At 37.7% G+C, this 16,545-nt stretch overlaps 1 protein-coding gene across 1 annotated transcript; it reads right to left on the reverse strand.

Moving 5' to 3' along the window:
* Nucleotides 1-310: 310 nt before the first annotated feature.
* C5H3orf85 (chromosome 5 C3orf85 homolog) lies at nucleotides 311-14,991 on the reverse strand. The gene is made up of 3 exons (XM_058731481.1): nucleotides 14,804-14,991; nucleotides 2,354-2,487; nucleotides 311-945 (listed from the first exon to the last, which is right to left on the reverse strand). The coding sequence occupies exons 1-3, from the start codon at nucleotides 14,850-14,852 to the stop codon at nucleotides 856-858; spliced, it is 273 nt and encodes a 90-aa protein (XP_058587464.1). The 5' UTR covers nucleotides 14,853-14,991; the 3' UTR covers nucleotides 311-855.
* Between the last annotated feature and the right edge of the window lie 1,554 nt (nucleotides 14,992-16,545).

Below are 16,545 nucleotides of genomic sequence, written 5' to 3' on the forward strand. Positions count from 1 at the left end.
AATTGAAATAAATATCAACATATTATGGACTTAAGTGCAAAGCTTGCACAAATTTTGCAAAATTCCTAAGGAGGTTTGCACTTACAGGTGAACATTTCCAGTGGGTTCATATGCCCCCAGATAAGAGTTATGATTGTATTCTCTACTGCCCTCAGCAATACACCTTTGATGGAAAAAGTTTCAAAAGCACGATCTTAAAATAGATTGGCTTTAGAAAGTGAAAAGTACTGAAAAGATAGGACCAACTCCATTTGAGAGATCCCTATTCCTTTTTTTTTTTTTTTTTTATAAAGCTGATTTATTTATTTAGAGAGAGAGAGCACATGCACATACACAGGAGCAGGAGTGGGCAGAGAGAATCCCAAGCAGGCTCTGTGCTCTCAGTGCAGAGCCCAACACAAACCGTGGGATCATGACCTGAGCCAAAATCAAGAGTTGGATGCTCAACCAACTGAGCCACCCAGGCACCCCTCTTCTTCTTTTAATTAAAAAGCGAATTAACTCTCTCAAAAAGGAAGCAAAAGAAAGTAAGCTATCAACAGTGAGTTTTAATGGCACTACTTTTTTGCTTTTGGTTTCCTTTTCCAGAAGAGCCCTTTTTTAATCAATGTTAGTACTATTGTCTTTATTTTAGTTCTCATCTTAAGATCTAGAATTTACTGAGAACTTCTAATTCTAGGTCTCTAGATGGATTTTTATATTTACTCCTTTCAACAGTTCCATGAGACAGACATATTAAGTAATCTTGTAAGTGGCAGAGATTTGCCTCCATGTCTCCAAAGCCCACGGTTTGGTTGCATTGCCGTGTTGACTCCCATCGTTTTTTTCTCTCCTGGTTTAACCATCAAAGCACATTTACTGGGAAGTGGACATGTCAAAAGTGAAGGTATTCACATTCAGATAATATTGTGCTATTGTTTTCAAAGCAGTCCATGTTTCATGAGCCTGTAACAAAAGAAACTTTAAGTCATGATCTCTGAGTATGGAGAACACATGTTACATCAATTATTCAGGTAATCATACAGATAATCCTAAAAGATTGAGAGAAATAGAGTGGAAGAATAATACAAAAAAAGGTTTGGTGAACATACTTTTAGTGACCTATATTCTTCAATGCTTAAATGTTTTACAGTATTTCTGGGGCTACCGCATGAACCAGTGTGGCAGAGTCTTGTTACATTATAGTATCTGTCAGTTGATCACAGTGCTAGTCTACAATTATAGGCAGGAGTGTACTTGAAAATTTCAGTATTCCATAAAGAAGACACAGTCTACTCGCTTATGTAATATTTAATTTGCCAAATAAACAAATGTCTGGCTTTAATACCTCTAAATGATGCCTGTTGGAGAAAAACAGGCACAAAACTAGATGCATTATTCAAGCTGGTGGTTTTCATCAGCAAATGCTAACCAGAAATGAGCCATTCCTGGTAGACCAGTTAAAACTCAACTGTGCAGAGTAAGGATAGGACCAAGGCCCCAGAAAAACAAGAACATTCAAATATTTTATGACTTTATACAACCCTTTAGCCTGGTAATAGAGCTTGATACACATGTAAAGAGAAAAAGAACAAACAAATGAAGGGATTAATTAATTTGTTATACATTTTTGTTTGCTAAATTGCTAAATTTTAAGAGAGAAATCATGAATAATTGAAATCCTCAGACAATTCAACAATTTCATTTGTTTCAATGTTTTTGTTTTTTTCCATCAAAAGAGTAAACATGGAATAAAACAGGCTAATGCACGTTTCTTCTTTATTTCTCTTGGAGTGAGACTTCCAAATGAGTAAAAAGTGTATGAAAGGCAAGCAAATGAAGGAATGACATTAAATGCTTGGATGATTATTAAAGGTTTGGAAAATAAGCTGCTGAACAACTAAAAGGGAACTAAATGTGACTGCGGTCCATTTATCCACCTACTCAAATATGCAATAATCTACTGAGATTTGACTGAGTAACAATCATTTTGATAGGTTCTGAGAAAAATGACCTTGATGGATAAGACATGACATGCACCTCACCTCTGTAGCCTAGGTAAGGGAGGTTGGGTGCACAAAGAAATAATTCCAGTGTGCCATTCACATGTGAACGGCATGCAATGGGGAGAAAAGAAAGAAGAATGTTACCCAGGAAAGAAGGGAAAGCCTTCAGAAAGAAGGGGACATTTGATTTTAGTCTTGAAGGAAGAGGTGAAGTTTACTAGACAAAAGCCATTTTATGGGAAGGAAGGAGCAGTTACAGCTCAGGGCAGATAGAAAAAATCAGGGCTGATGGTGTGTTAATGCCTGCTGATGCAATGCCTATTTAACAAAATAGATGGTGGGAAGCCATTTGTTTCTAATGCAAATACCTTATCAGCCAGCGTGTTTCCCCACATATTTGGATTGCCATCTGGGTCCCAGTAATCCGGCAAATATATGTGTCTTTTGAGATGTAGAAACTGGTTTGCGGGATCCTCCAACAAAAATGGTGCTCCCAACGCTCCTGTAATTTAGAGTCCAAGAGCACAGCATCTTTTAGGGCAATAGTTTACATCTCACTGTTTATCCTCTTAAAGAGACATAACTGTGGCCTTTGGGAGTCTGGGTGCCTGACAAGGAGATCCCGAAAAACCTATGCTTCGTGGGAGATGACTGCTCCTCAGCCTTTTGCCATGACTGCACTATCATCACCCTGTGTCCTGAATATAGTACAGCATGAAAGCCAGTGCCATGTGATGAACAGAAAAGACTTTTAGAACCTTCTTTACATGCATGGGAGCCCACAGATCTGAATTCAAATTCCAGCTCTATCACTTTTTTAGACAAGTTTCTTTATTCCTCTAAGCTGTAGTTTTCTTGTATGTAAAGACATAGAATAATAACACAGTAACACAATAATATAGGATTGCCATAAGGATTGGATATATTCATGACTGTAAACCACCTGGCTCAAGCCAGGTGGTCAACAATCTTTTATTCTTCCCTTCCAAGCCTTTTCTTTCAGTTTGAAGTAGACTGCTTCCAAATCTGGCACTGTGGTTTCAATTGTTAGTACTGATAGATCTATCACTGAATTGAAGAGGTTTGTATTTTAGATTCCTTTCCACTCCAGGATTAAGAGAAAAAAAAAAAAAGATGACTGTTTTTAAAATCCAGATTCTTTTATATCTTGAAATTTTAACACTCTATATTGTGTTTTTATTCCCAAATAAAACACAATTGTGTTCAGAGTTCTAATTTGAATCCGTATAAAGGAAGAGCACACTGCCCACCTATTTGTGGTAACAATACAATCTGTTCATTGCTTGTGATAAAGAGTCATTTATTACAAATGTTACATTAGGTACTCTATAGCTTCATCATTAACAGGATTCTACCGACCAGGATTACAGTGGACTATAAGATACAAAACCTCCCCTCTGTAAGGGAGGGGAAGGAAGGGTCCAAGATTCAAAATAAAACAAGGAAACATAGGATTTGATTGCACTAAGGGAGTTTAGGAGAAGGCGGTGTTATTAAGCTTTGGGGCTCTGGGGCACAAGCAGACATTTTCATGATCAGGAAAATTGCTGAAACTCTTCCTTGAAGAAAAGATTAAATTTAGCAGGATGGGAGAAGGAGCAAGACTTTAAATTTTAAGCTAGAGGAATGATGTGAGCAAAAATGTGTGGCACTGGGAATCTGTAAAATGGATGTCTGAAGACAGTGGTTAGGGGTGGCTAGGTTATTTGTGCGTGAATGTGTGTGTATGTATCAATGTCATTTATATATATATATATATATATATATATATATATATATATATATATATACACACACACACACAAATGATAGTTGACATTTATTAAGCATTGTGCTAAGTACTTTACCTGAATTACCTTATTTAATACAACAAACCTAAGAAGTAGCACTATCAATCATTTCATTTTGCGGACAAGGAAACTACATCACAGAAAACTTAAATAATATATTCATGGCTAGTAGGAAGCGGAGATGGAATTATCCCTTTAAAGCCACTGTACAATATTATGACTAAGAAACAGGAATTCTTGGGGCCAAAGGAAAGTAATAATCATGATAATGATAAAATAATAATAATAGTCTTATGCATTTATAGAAAAAAAGGAACCAATCATTACTTAAACATTCTGTATGATCTACTTTTCCAAGCTTGACCTGAGCACTAAGCAGGGTTCTAGTTATTAGTTCTATTACTTCTAGATTAATTTGTTAACCCACTAAGCTCTCGTTCTAAATGCCTACCTATTGAAAATGATGTGGATATTATGCATTGATCAGGCTGTCTGTAGGTGCAAAACACTACTAGTGATGGAAAATAGAAAAATGACTCAGACACAATTCTTTATTAACAGAAAGTTAGCAATTTATGTTATTCAGTAATTTAAAAAGAAAAGATAAAAGTCAAATTTTTAGAAGATATTAGCAACAGACGATAGAAGTAATACTAGCCTGCTGGTAGGTAATCAAATTCAATACAATCAAACCAGCATGCCTGTGGAAGCCATCCTCCAAAATGTCCCCCAAAGATCACTGCCTCCTTGGTACTCATATCCTCTGTGGTCTTCTTTCATTTAGTAGAGTGGCCCTGTGTAACCACAGGATAGTGCAGAAGTGACTGTGTGTGATTTCTATGGCTAGCACATAAAAGATGTTATAGTTTCTGCCTTGTCCCATTCTTGAATCACTTGCTCTAATGGAAGACAGCTGCCATGTTGTGAGGACACTCAAACAGCCCTGAAGAGAGACCCATGTGTCAAGGAATTGAAGCCTCCCACCAACAGCCATACAAACGGAGCACCTGGAAACCTGATATTTTTGCTCCAGTCAAGCCTTCAGATCACAACAGTCCTCAGATCACAGTAGCCCTCACTGACATCTTTACTGTACCCTCATGAGAGATCCTGAGTCAGAATCACTGACTTAATCCATTCCCAAATTCCTGACCTTCAGAAAGTGTACAATAATAAATGTTTATTGTTTTAAGCTGCTATAGTTTGGGGAAAATAGTTATGTCATAGTAGATAACTAATACAGTGCTTTATAAGTGCCTACTGATGTCAAGATAAACTGCTGATCACCAGAGCTGAGACCCAGATGAAACAAGTGAGGCCACTAGGGCATAAAACAGAAGAAGAAACTTGCTCTCAAGCTCACAGATTTTGTGCCATAAGATCTCCACTTGCCTCATCCTAGTCTCTGCTCTGATCATCATTGCAGAGAAAGATAAACAAAGAATAACTCTGCCCCTAAGGAATTCACATTATATTCAGAGCTCATAAATAATTACAAGGAAACATATTGTGGCCAGACCAATTGAAAGGGGAATGATTAATTCTGATATTGGCATGGAGGCATCACAGAGAAATCGGTTTTGAGTTGGGCTTCAAAGGTTATGGAATGTTTCCACAGTTAGGAAGAAGGGAGTGGAAACAAAGCACATGTATTCCAGGCTGAAGAAGATTCGAGAGCCAAGGAACAGAGGAACAAAGAAGGCTCAGGTTCAGTGACCATCACTTTGCCAATGTGACTGCAGGGTAGGGTTGAGGTGTAGATGTGGTCAAAATGAACATTGGAAAGATAAGCCGGGGCCTGATACTGCGGGATAATTACTCTCATACCAAGGAGTTTGGACTTTATTCTTCAAACAATTAATTATTATTTCTGAACAAGAAAATGATAGGACCACCTTTGCTTAAAAATTTTTTGTTTGATTGTGATAAAATATGCTAACAGAAAAATTACCATTTTAACCATTTTTATTTGTACAATTCAGTGGCATCAACCACATTCACAATGTTCTAAAACTATCACCACTATCTCAAGAACTTTTTTATCCCCTCAAATAGAAACTCAGTATCCTTTAATAATTCTCATCACTCTCTCCTCCAGCCCCTGGCAACCATCATTAGCTTTCTGTCTCTATGAATTTGCTAATTGTAGGTACCTCATTGTAAGAGGAATCATGCACTATTTGTCCCTTTGTGTCTGATTTATCTCAGTTGAGTATCTTCAAGGTTTACATGTTGTAACATAGATCAGCATTTCATTCCTTTTCATTTTATTTTTTTTATTTAATTTATTTTAATTTTTATTTATTTTGAGAGAGACCGAGAGAGCATGGCTGAGCACAAGTGGGTGAGGGACAGAGAGAGAGGGAGAGAGAAAGAATCCCAAGCAGGCTCTGCACTGTCAGCACAGAGCCCAATGTGGGGCTCAAATTCATGAACTGTGAGATCATGACCTGAGCCGAAATCAAGAGCCAGATACTTAACTGACTGAGTCACCCAGGTGCCCCAGTTACTCATTCCTTTTTAAGACTGAATAATATTTTGTATGTATATGCCAACATTTTGCTTATCCATTCACAGATACTTTTGGAAACTCCTTTGTCAGTGAAAGGCAGATGGTAAAAGGAAGAGAGAGTGAGAGGAACAGGTTGGGGCCTCTTCTAATGGCCCAGAGGAGAGATAAGTGGGACCTGAATCAGGTGAGTGACACCATGGATGGGAAGACAGAACTGACTGGAACAGAGCAGGGAACTCATTCGTTTGGGCTCACTAGTGAGGACTGCCCAGCATTGAAGTTCTAGTTTTAACTGAGATGTGTTCATAGACCACTTCTCAGATTTGTCTTCATTTTCTTTGAAGAAAAGGTGTTACAGTATTAGACATTTAATGTGTTATTCTGTTAAAAAAAATGAGAGAAGGAAGTTTTCAAAATAGAGTATCTAGGCAAAGAAGATTCAATATCAATATCTAATAAATGTTTGTACATACATTAGGCTCAGGATATAATTTACAGCCAGATAAAGAAAATACAGTAACCACTTAAGATAGTGTTACTTGGAATCATCCAAAAGTAAAACCAATATCTGCACTATAATTGTCATGGTGTATTGTACAATTGCTAAGGGGAAAAAAATGTATTACATAAATCCTAGCAGAGAAGCATGGTTTAAAATATAAACCATAGTTATTTTAAGCTCTAATAATTCTGTCTTTTGAAAATCTTCTATCTTTTTGCTCATGGAAAATATTTCACTGATGCAATCTCCCCCTCATCCCCTGCCCTCGCCCCTGAACATTCAAAGCACCTATTTCAGCATTATGTGCCCAACAGGCATCCAATAAATATTAATTGGTGGTGATAATAACATCACCCAGGAGAGAGACAGAAAGTAGTATTTATTATCCTACTTTACAAATGAGAAAATTGACACACGGAGATGAAATGACTCACTCAAGGTCACATAGTAAGTCATTGGCAGGGCTGGAAATAAAATGCAAGTTATACAGAAGGGCATGCTATTATCCTCTCTGCTTGAGAAATTTCTCCTCCCTTTTTCATTCTGCCTGATCAACCTTGAAAGTTAGTGAGAGCAAGATCAGAGTTTGTGTTTGTAAGCCTATATAATACTGCTGGGGTTTGAAAACTGAACCCTGAGTTTTATTACTTTGTTGGTTTTTAATTTTTTTTTAATGTAGGCAGTATCAGCCAGGTTAATGCCTTTTTTAAACTTTAAAATCATAAGCTATAAAAAAAACTTCCTTTTTTTTCTTCGCAACTCCCTACACACCCTCCTTCCTTTCATCCTGTATCATAGTAGTTTTAATAGGATCTGTCAAGCTTAGTTCTGTTATCTAAACATGTCTTGAATATAGTCTGCAGAAAATTCTGTACAGTTCAAGTAAGGCAGCCACTTCAGAGTATGGAGATATTCGAGATCACAGCTCTTGCCACACAAGCCAAGAAGGAACGGAGATTGAGAGTCTTATCCTGGCCCTGCCAGTGATTTGTTGGGTCATTAGCTGGTTACTCCTGCCTTTCCATTTCCTGTTCTTTAAAAGGAGGCTGGATCAAGGGTGCCTGATCCTTGGCTCAGTTGGTTAGGCATCCGTCCAGCTCTCGATTTCGGCTCAGGTCATGATCTCATGGTTTGTGCTTTAGAAGCCCATGTGGGGCTCTGCGCTGACAGTGTGGAGACTGCTTGGGATTCTGTCTGTCTCTCTCTTTGCCCCTCCCCTGCTCGTATGTGTGCATACTTGTGCTCTCACTTTCTCTCTCTCAAAAATAAATAAATAAAAATTTTAAAAAAAGTATAATGAAGCTAGATCATATGAAGCTAACTAAGGTCTCTTCTAGCTCTAGTATTTTTAATTGGAATATATTCATAACAAGTCATTAACTGAAAATTACTTTCTCTGCATGGTGTTAGGGCATCAAAAACATATAGAATATACTAAATGGGTACCGCTCCTACTACCATCAAGGAGTTCACATGCTGAGAAATTCAGCACTGAGATAGACAGAAATAAGTGAAGGAGAAGTCAGAATAGTCCTAGCCAATAATTAAAGCAATACAAATAAAAATGTATTCACATTATGCACAGAGAAGAGTGCCCATCGTGGGCTGCGGACAGTATGTTGGTAATGAAAACTGTACAATTGGAAATGGAATGATTCCCTATTTTGCTATCACCCAGGGAAGGTTGAAAAAGAGTCTTTAAATTTGATATTGGAGAAATAACTGAATAGTCTTTATACTGTGCACCTGGCTGTGAAGATGATTCCTTGTACCTACGCAAGAAGAGGAACCTATACATGAAAAAAGACCAGAAAGCCTGATGTGAAATATAAGATATAGAATCAAAGGACAGAGTCTGATGGCAGAGTCCTATTTTCTTTCCTATAGAAGAAACTCATTTAGAGTAACCTCAGCTCACCCTTCTCCCCTTTGTAGATAGACTCTGCCCCTCAGAAGGGGTGGTGCCCCATTTAACTGTCCAAAAGACATAACTTGGCATGTTCAGCTAGCTCTTCCTTCTTTCTCTTGAGAGTTAGCTGCCCTCAGAGATCATACTTTCTCTTCTGGTTCTGCAACCTGCAACTAGATATGAAATTTACCAAATTCTGGGGTCCAGTCATCAGGTCCTTTATATCTTATACTATGTTATGTCTTCCAAATTAGCCACTCTCAGGATTAAAGGGAATTGATTGCCTTTCATGATCATCTTTGGTTTATCTCTCCTCTTGATCAAATAAGCAGGCAAAGAAGGGAAGTGGAGAGTTCTATGTGTCAGAAGGTGGTACAGAGAATCCAACATGTCTGTTGTCTCTAAGCCTCACTAAGAAACAGGGAAAAAAAGAAACAAACAGGGGCACCTGGGTGGCTCAGTTGGTTGAGCGTCCGACTTCCGCTCAGGTCATGATCTCATGGTTTGTGAGTTTGAGCCCCGTGTCAGGCTGTCTGTGCTGACAGCTTGGAGCCTGGAGACTGTTTCAGATTCTGTGTCTCCCTCTCTCTCTGCCCCTCCTCTGCTCACACTCTGTGTCTCTCTCTCTCAAAAATAAATAAACATTAAAAAGAAAAGAAACAAACAAGCAAACAAATAAAAAAAACCCCACCAAAAACAAAAACAGAATAGACCAGGGCCCTCCAACCAGCAGGAATTTATCACCCCTGGAAAGGCAGGGCTGTGAATTCTGTGAATATTCATAAACAGTTACAATGAGGGAAGGAATTCTTTGTCTGTGAATAAACATGGTAGAATTTAGTGGGGGCAGAAGACTCAACAATGTCTGACAAATCCACAGGATGGGCCACAGCTAGCTATTTCCCTTAAGGGCTGGGTGATACTGCTATTTGAAGTGTTACATGATGCCTGGTGCTGGAGATGGAGAATAAGCACTACAGTCCTGGCACAAGTTCAAAAATGCTCAGGTACCGGATGCTGAAAGCAAAGCACTTAGCATTCAGTATAAGCAATTAAAGAATTACATTTATTATTTACTATTTTTATTGGATTGAGTCCTAGTCTCATCCCTTAAAATGTTTGTCTTAAAAAAAAAAGAAAGAAAGAAAGAAAGAAATGCCCAGGCACATAAATTAAGTATTAAAATAAAGTATAAATAGTCACTTGGAATTAAGTACAAAAGAGGATCAGGAGAAAAGGATATACAGACATCTTGGCCATATGGTAAAATTTTCAAAGATCTAAGCGTAGGAGAAATTTTCTAATTTTGTGAATAATTAAAATACTCATGTTTAGGTTCATATATTTAAAGTTGAATATTAAAAAAATGAATATTTAAAAAATAAAGTTGAATATTTTATTCTCTGTGTTAATAATTTTTGTTAGAAATTATGAAATAGTTATTTTTTGATTCCCACTCTAAATTTTGATCACTGACCCAAAAATTTATGGTGGAAAAGAGAAGAGTTGTATTTCATGTAATAGACTGTCACTTTGCTACAATTCAGATAAAAGTTAGAGAGAAAATGAGAGAGAAAAAATTTTTGGTTTGGGAGGAAAAATATGAAGAAGAAAAAGAAGGAGAAGGGAGAAATCAAGAAAAGAAATGAAAGGAAATAGAGACAAAAGAAGGGAGGTTATAAAAATGAAAGGTTCAAGAGGTGAAAAGTCGTAGAAAAAAGGAACAGGACAAATAGGGAAGTAAAAAGACAGAGGGCAAAAGAGTCAATGGAAATTAGTTAGGAAAAAAAAAAAGACACTGAACTTCAGGACTAGCTCTTAAATTCCATCATTTTACTAACCTGTTAAGGAAATGCTTTCATAAATGAACTTTTAACTTGGGAACTTCGGCTTTACTGATGTTACAATTGCTAGTGTGTTGACTTTGTTGCAAAGTAAATAGAAACTAGTATTACTTGAGTTTAAGCTCAGTCTGTTCTAACCTGCTCTGAACACATTAACATACACAAACATACATGCTCACATGCATGGCCATGTAATTCCTGGGCTCATGTTTTGGACCTGGCAGATCTTTTATTTGCTTTTAATTTTGTGGACAGAGAAATTTGTAACTCACAAAAGGCAGCATTTAATATGATTCAATAGTAACCCTTCTGGGTCATTGCCTGTGTGAATTGATGGGATTTCCAACTCTAGGGCCCTGACAAATGGTGCCACATGGACAGGAAAATAGATGGTTTTTCTGTAACAACCAGAGTGCTCAAAGAATCCAGTCACAAGCAATGATATTTTTCTCTAACTGAGTTATTTCACAGTTTATTCTCACTACTCACTTTCTTGAGATCATTGATCAGCCTTAAGCCAAAGTGAGTAGATAAAATTAAGAGCACATTCTTATAAAACAAACTAAAACTATATACAGAAAATAGACTCTCCAAGGAATGGGAGGGTAGGGAGGGCAGCTGGATGACTGAGAAGGGCCGTTCCTCGTTCCTTCTACGGATGGCACAAAGGAAGGCAAAAATGGAGCCACTAGAGTGTGGGGGTGGGGGGGTGGGGGGGGAGGGGCTGACTGGGTCAAAGGGAAGAATGTGAGCTTAAAAGCTCTTATCAGAAAAACCCAACCCTTGGGGCGCCTGGGTGGCGCAGTCGGTTAAGCGTCCGACTTCAGCCAGGTCACGATCTCGCGGTCCGTGAGTTCGAGCCCCGCGTCAGGCTCTGGGCTGATGGCTCGGAGCCTGAAGCCTGTTTCCGATTCTGTGTCTCCCTCTCTCTCTGCCCCTCCCCCGTTCATGCTCTGTCTCTCTCTGTCCCAAAAATAAATAAAAAACGTTGAAAAAAAAAAATTTAAAAAAAAAAAAAAAAAAAAAGAAAAACCCAACCCAACCCAACCAACCAAACAAAAACCTTCAAGACAAACTGCTGTTGGTTGCTAGCCATGGAGTAAAAATAGGATCTGGATGTCTGCTAGAGAAACAGGCTAAAGGCAGTTTGCTTCTACTGTCTAAAACCAGAAGACATACTTGCACTTCATGTGAGCTTATCACAGGTTGACAATACGGGCAGCAAGAACCTCCAGCTTGTTTCACATACGGGTCAACCTCAGGAATGGCTTATTTACTCTGTGAAACACTTTCCACATATGTGTATTTTCCATAATTCTCCTTTGTGTGAAATGGGGCTGTTGGGTTTTAACAAGTGCCCTCTTGAGGTGGAACATACTGAGTTAGGACTTCTCTTTACCCTCACTACAACTAGCCACAGCTGGAGAAAGCTTCCGGTTATATCTTAGTTGGCTCTATCTGTTCCCATAAAGTCATCCAGCTCCCTCACTCCAGGCCTGTTCTTGGAGAACCACTGGCCGCAACAGTGGATTTATTCCTCTTTTAGCAGGTGGACTTGCTGTGTGCTCTGTTGCCTGTCCTATAGCTACATATCCCATATCTAGCAACAGGGCCAGAGGAGACAGTTTGTGTAGCAGAAAGAAGGGTTTTGTTCTCAGAAGACCTAGATGGAGGATTTGCATGTGAATCCAGCATCACCATTGATGAACTGTGTAGTTTAGTCATTTAACTTCTCTAAGCCTAAATTCCCATTGTAGAAGGAAAATCGTAACACTTATTTTCAGAGTGATTATGAGAGTGGACTTAAGGTAACCTATGGAAGGCCCCTGCCACGGAATAAAGACTTCAGGTAGTAATATTAATATTTGCTGCTTTTATTATAGGAGAAGGCAATTCTTTTTTTTCAACGTTTTTTTTTTATTTTTTATTTTTTTTATTTTTGGGACAGAGAGAGACAGAGCATGAACGGGGGAGGGGCAGAGAGAGAGGGAGACACAAAATCGGAAACAGGCTCCAGGCTCCGAGCCATCAGCCCAGAGCCCGACGCGGGGCTCGAACTCACGGACCGCGAGATCGTGACCTGGCTGAAGTCGGACGCTTAACCGACTGCGCCACCCAGGCGCCCCAAGAGAAGGCAATTCTTGACCTAAATGCTGAAGAGAGGGTTTTTGTTTTGTTTTTTTGATCAAATCATGACACTTGGACTTCTAATTCTCTGACCAGGGAACCAGTTCCAATGTGCATAAATTACTATTTTAAGAAAGTCAATAAAATGATTTGAGGACTGTGCTCATGAATGTAATTACTTGGGGAAGCTTCTTCATCATTTTTAGCTTCAGCATTCCCATTTGGAAAATGGATAATGACATCTTTTCCCTATTGACTTCAAATTAAGTTCTAGACGAAAGCAATTTGTTGGACAACTAATCTGTAACAGAGAACACTTTTTTTAAAAATAATAAACACACGCTTTTTTTAAGATGTTGTTTTCTTATGAGTAGAGGGCTCCAAGGAAGTGCAGATGAATAAGCTGCATTCTTAAATGAAAGATGGGAGGAGAGAGGGAAGAAGTGACTGAAGTTGATTCAAGCTACGATCTCCTACTTGAGAGCTGAATGATTTAGAAAATGTCAGTTAAACGAATTATTTGTGTAAGAAATGAATCTGGTCCCAAAGACTTATGTGTACTCAGCCTAGAGGTGGTAAAGTCTTCTTTCCTGAGATCTGAAGGGCTGAACCCAGCTCTGTCAACATTTCTCTCTCCTTGGTTTCTAATTCTCAACTTTTTTCACGAACTTTGGCCACATAATTTTATTTATTTATTTATTTATTTATTTATTTATTTATTTATGAAATCAGTCAAACCAGTTGTCTTTCTGGGTAGACACATTCGTATCTCAGCTGGAGTTAAAGTGAATTCCAACTTGTTTCCCGAGAAAGTCTGTAAAAGTCATTTTGCAGGACCATTTTCCTTTTGCCAGATATTTTTGACCCTGCATGTTCATAGGTGAATGTTGACTGGCAGTAGTGCTTTTAGCCTTGCTCTAATCCACCGTCACCCACTTTAAAGCCAACTGCATGGATCAGCAGTCAAAGCAAAGCAGTACACTGATGGATTGTAACTAGCCCATGACTTCAATTTGCAGTGTGCTCCCGAAACACTCACTTAAACTGAGCCAGCCTCACTTTCTTCATCTGGAGAAGTGGGCTGTAACCACTATGATTATACATGCCTTGATGATAATTGCCTAATAATAACTTGGCTAAAAATGTTTAAATCAGTTATTTAAACATGTCCCAAACATAAATATAACTCTGATGATTAAAACTCTTTATGAAAATTATTTATATGCTTAAGAATGAAAGGCTATTTATATACACATACATATATGTACACATATATCTAGAATCATATTCTAAGTATGATTCTAAGTACTTCTAAGTATGAATCATATTCTAAGTATGATTCTAAGTACACATATACTTAGAATCACATTCTAAGTATATCCTTTTATCTGTGTGTGTATATGTGTGTGTGTATGTGTGTGTGCGCCTCAAGAAAAATATGTAATTTTTTTTGTGGGTCTTAAGTTTATCATAAAAGTAGAAATTTATTCTTATTTAAGCATTTCACCAAAAGTATTTGTAAGTTTTAAAGATTTAACTGCGAAAATAATTTATACCTTTGTAGGTATTTTCAGTTTTGGTTACAAGAAAAACAAATGACCTCTCAGTTCCATTCAGATATCAGCCACTGAATTATTGGGTCAATTTGGCAGCAAATCATCTGACCTTCAGTGCCTTCCTTGATCTGTCTTTAAAACACCACTTCTCTGAGCTACAGCTTGCTCTAAAGGTTAATGAATTCACACTCTCACAGTACCTTGAGGTCTCCACATAATGGTACCATGTAAGTATTACAGTTTCTAAAAGCCATTTAAAATTTTTCTTTGTTCAAGGACACAAGAGCATTTCTTTGGAAGCAGCACTTAAAAGGACTTCTTAGCATTAGTGACATGCTAATATGTTAATACATAACTAGGAACAGAATGATCACACACAATTAACACTAACGTGTTCAAAACCATGGCATGACATGATAGTTTGGTTTTCCCAATGCTCTAGAATTGATCTGTGGATAAAACATGTTTGTTCATTTCTTTAAAAAAAGTCGAAAGTGGTTATCTATCAGCATGATTTTGTAAAAGGCATGATAAATAAAAAAGAAATAGATTCTTACCTATAAGCAATGTTGAACACAGGGCTACTTGAAGCATCTTATATGCCATAATCCTGTTTTGGAAAGAAAAGATTTATTTATTTTAATTGAGACCCAGCAAAGCTGTAGGTCACACCGTCTACTTTCCAGGAGTGTGAAGCATTTGCTGCATACCTGGCAGCCTGTGGAGCTGACACAAGTCAGAGAGGCCTTTGCCTAAGATGTGGCTTATTTATATGACTCCTGCCTTTTTACCCTTTGGACTTTTTGGACTGACTTTTTACAAGCTGTTCTTATATGAGCCACGTATTTATTTACTAATTTTATCATCTGTACAGACTAATGTAATAAGATGTTAAAAAAAAAAAAAGGTTGGAAAAACTGAATCACTCATACATTGCTGGTAGGAGCATAAAAGGGTACAGCCACTTTGGAAAACAATTCGGCAGTTGCTTATAATTCTGAGCATGCAATTACCATACAACCCAACAATTGTACTATTGGACATTTGTCTCTGAGAAGTGAAAACTTATGCTCATACAAAAACCTGTATAAGAATGTTCCATAGCAGCTTTATTGTAATAGGCAAGAACTGGAAACAACCCAGGTATCCTTCAAGAGCCGAACATTAAACATATTGAAGTACGTTTATGAGTTACTACTTAGCAATAGTGATACTGTAAACATTACTGATAGATACAACAGCCTAAAGGAATCTCAAGGGAATTATGGTGAGTGGCCAGTCCCAAGTGGTCAAGTACTGCATGATTCCATGTATGTAACCTTGAAAAGATGAAATGGTAGAAATAAACACATTAGTAGTTGCAAGGGACTAGCTATGGAAGGGTGAGGTGGGTGTGGTTATAAAAGGGCAATATGAGAAACCTCTATAGTGATAGAACTGGTTTGTATTTTGACTGTGGTAGACATGTGAACGTAAACATGTGCTAAAACTGCACAGAACTAAATACAGATATCTCATACACAGACACACCCATGACAACACTTAAAACTGGGGAAATCTGAACAGATCAGTAGATTACAGCAACATTAGTATCTTGGCTATGATATTGCACTGTAGTTTTGTAAGATGTTACCACTGGGGGAAACTGGGTGAAGGGCACACAAGATCTTCTTACAAGTGCGTGCGGTTCTATCTCAAAACAAAACATTTAAAGGCAAAGGAATGTTTAACTGCATTATAAAATGTGTTTGTTTCCAACGAAAGTACACAACGAATAAAACCAGGACATTTCTTTACTTTTTATTTTTTTAAGGCAATTACCCTTCTCTGTGGTATGATTAATAGCTAATTAAATAAACTCATCATGATGCAATTTATTCTTTTTTTTTTATACAATTTATTCCTAAAAGCAAATCACGCATCTGTTAGCCAGTCTCATCAAAATTATGCAACCTGAAACGAGCAGATATAGAGACATAACAGTGGTAGAAAATAACTTTCTTGTCTGAATAGTAAAGAGTGTTTAGAGACCTGGATCTACCTAGTGCAGTTATGCCTCTAATTACTGATGGAAGCCTTGCAAAGACAGATGTTTGGGAATCGGCACAGTAAAATCTTGGCATCCTATCCCATGTATCCATCTATGTGTCCAGCAGTTGCTCATTTCTGTGATTCTTCCTTGTCTTTTATTTGATGGAGAGGTATAAATGTGTAATTGTGGGATGGACTAGAAAAATCTCAAGAAAATCAAAAGAAAATACTTTTTGTTATGAGAGGCACACACAATCAAAGGAGAAAT

The sequence above is a fragment of the Neofelis nebulosa genome, chromosome 5 (assembly GCF_028018385.1).
Source record: "Neofelis nebulosa isolate mNeoNeb1 chromosome 5, mNeoNeb1.pri, whole genome shotgun sequence".
Lineage (NCBI taxonomy): Eukaryota > Metazoa > Chordata > Mammalia > Carnivora > Felidae > Neofelis > Neofelis nebulosa.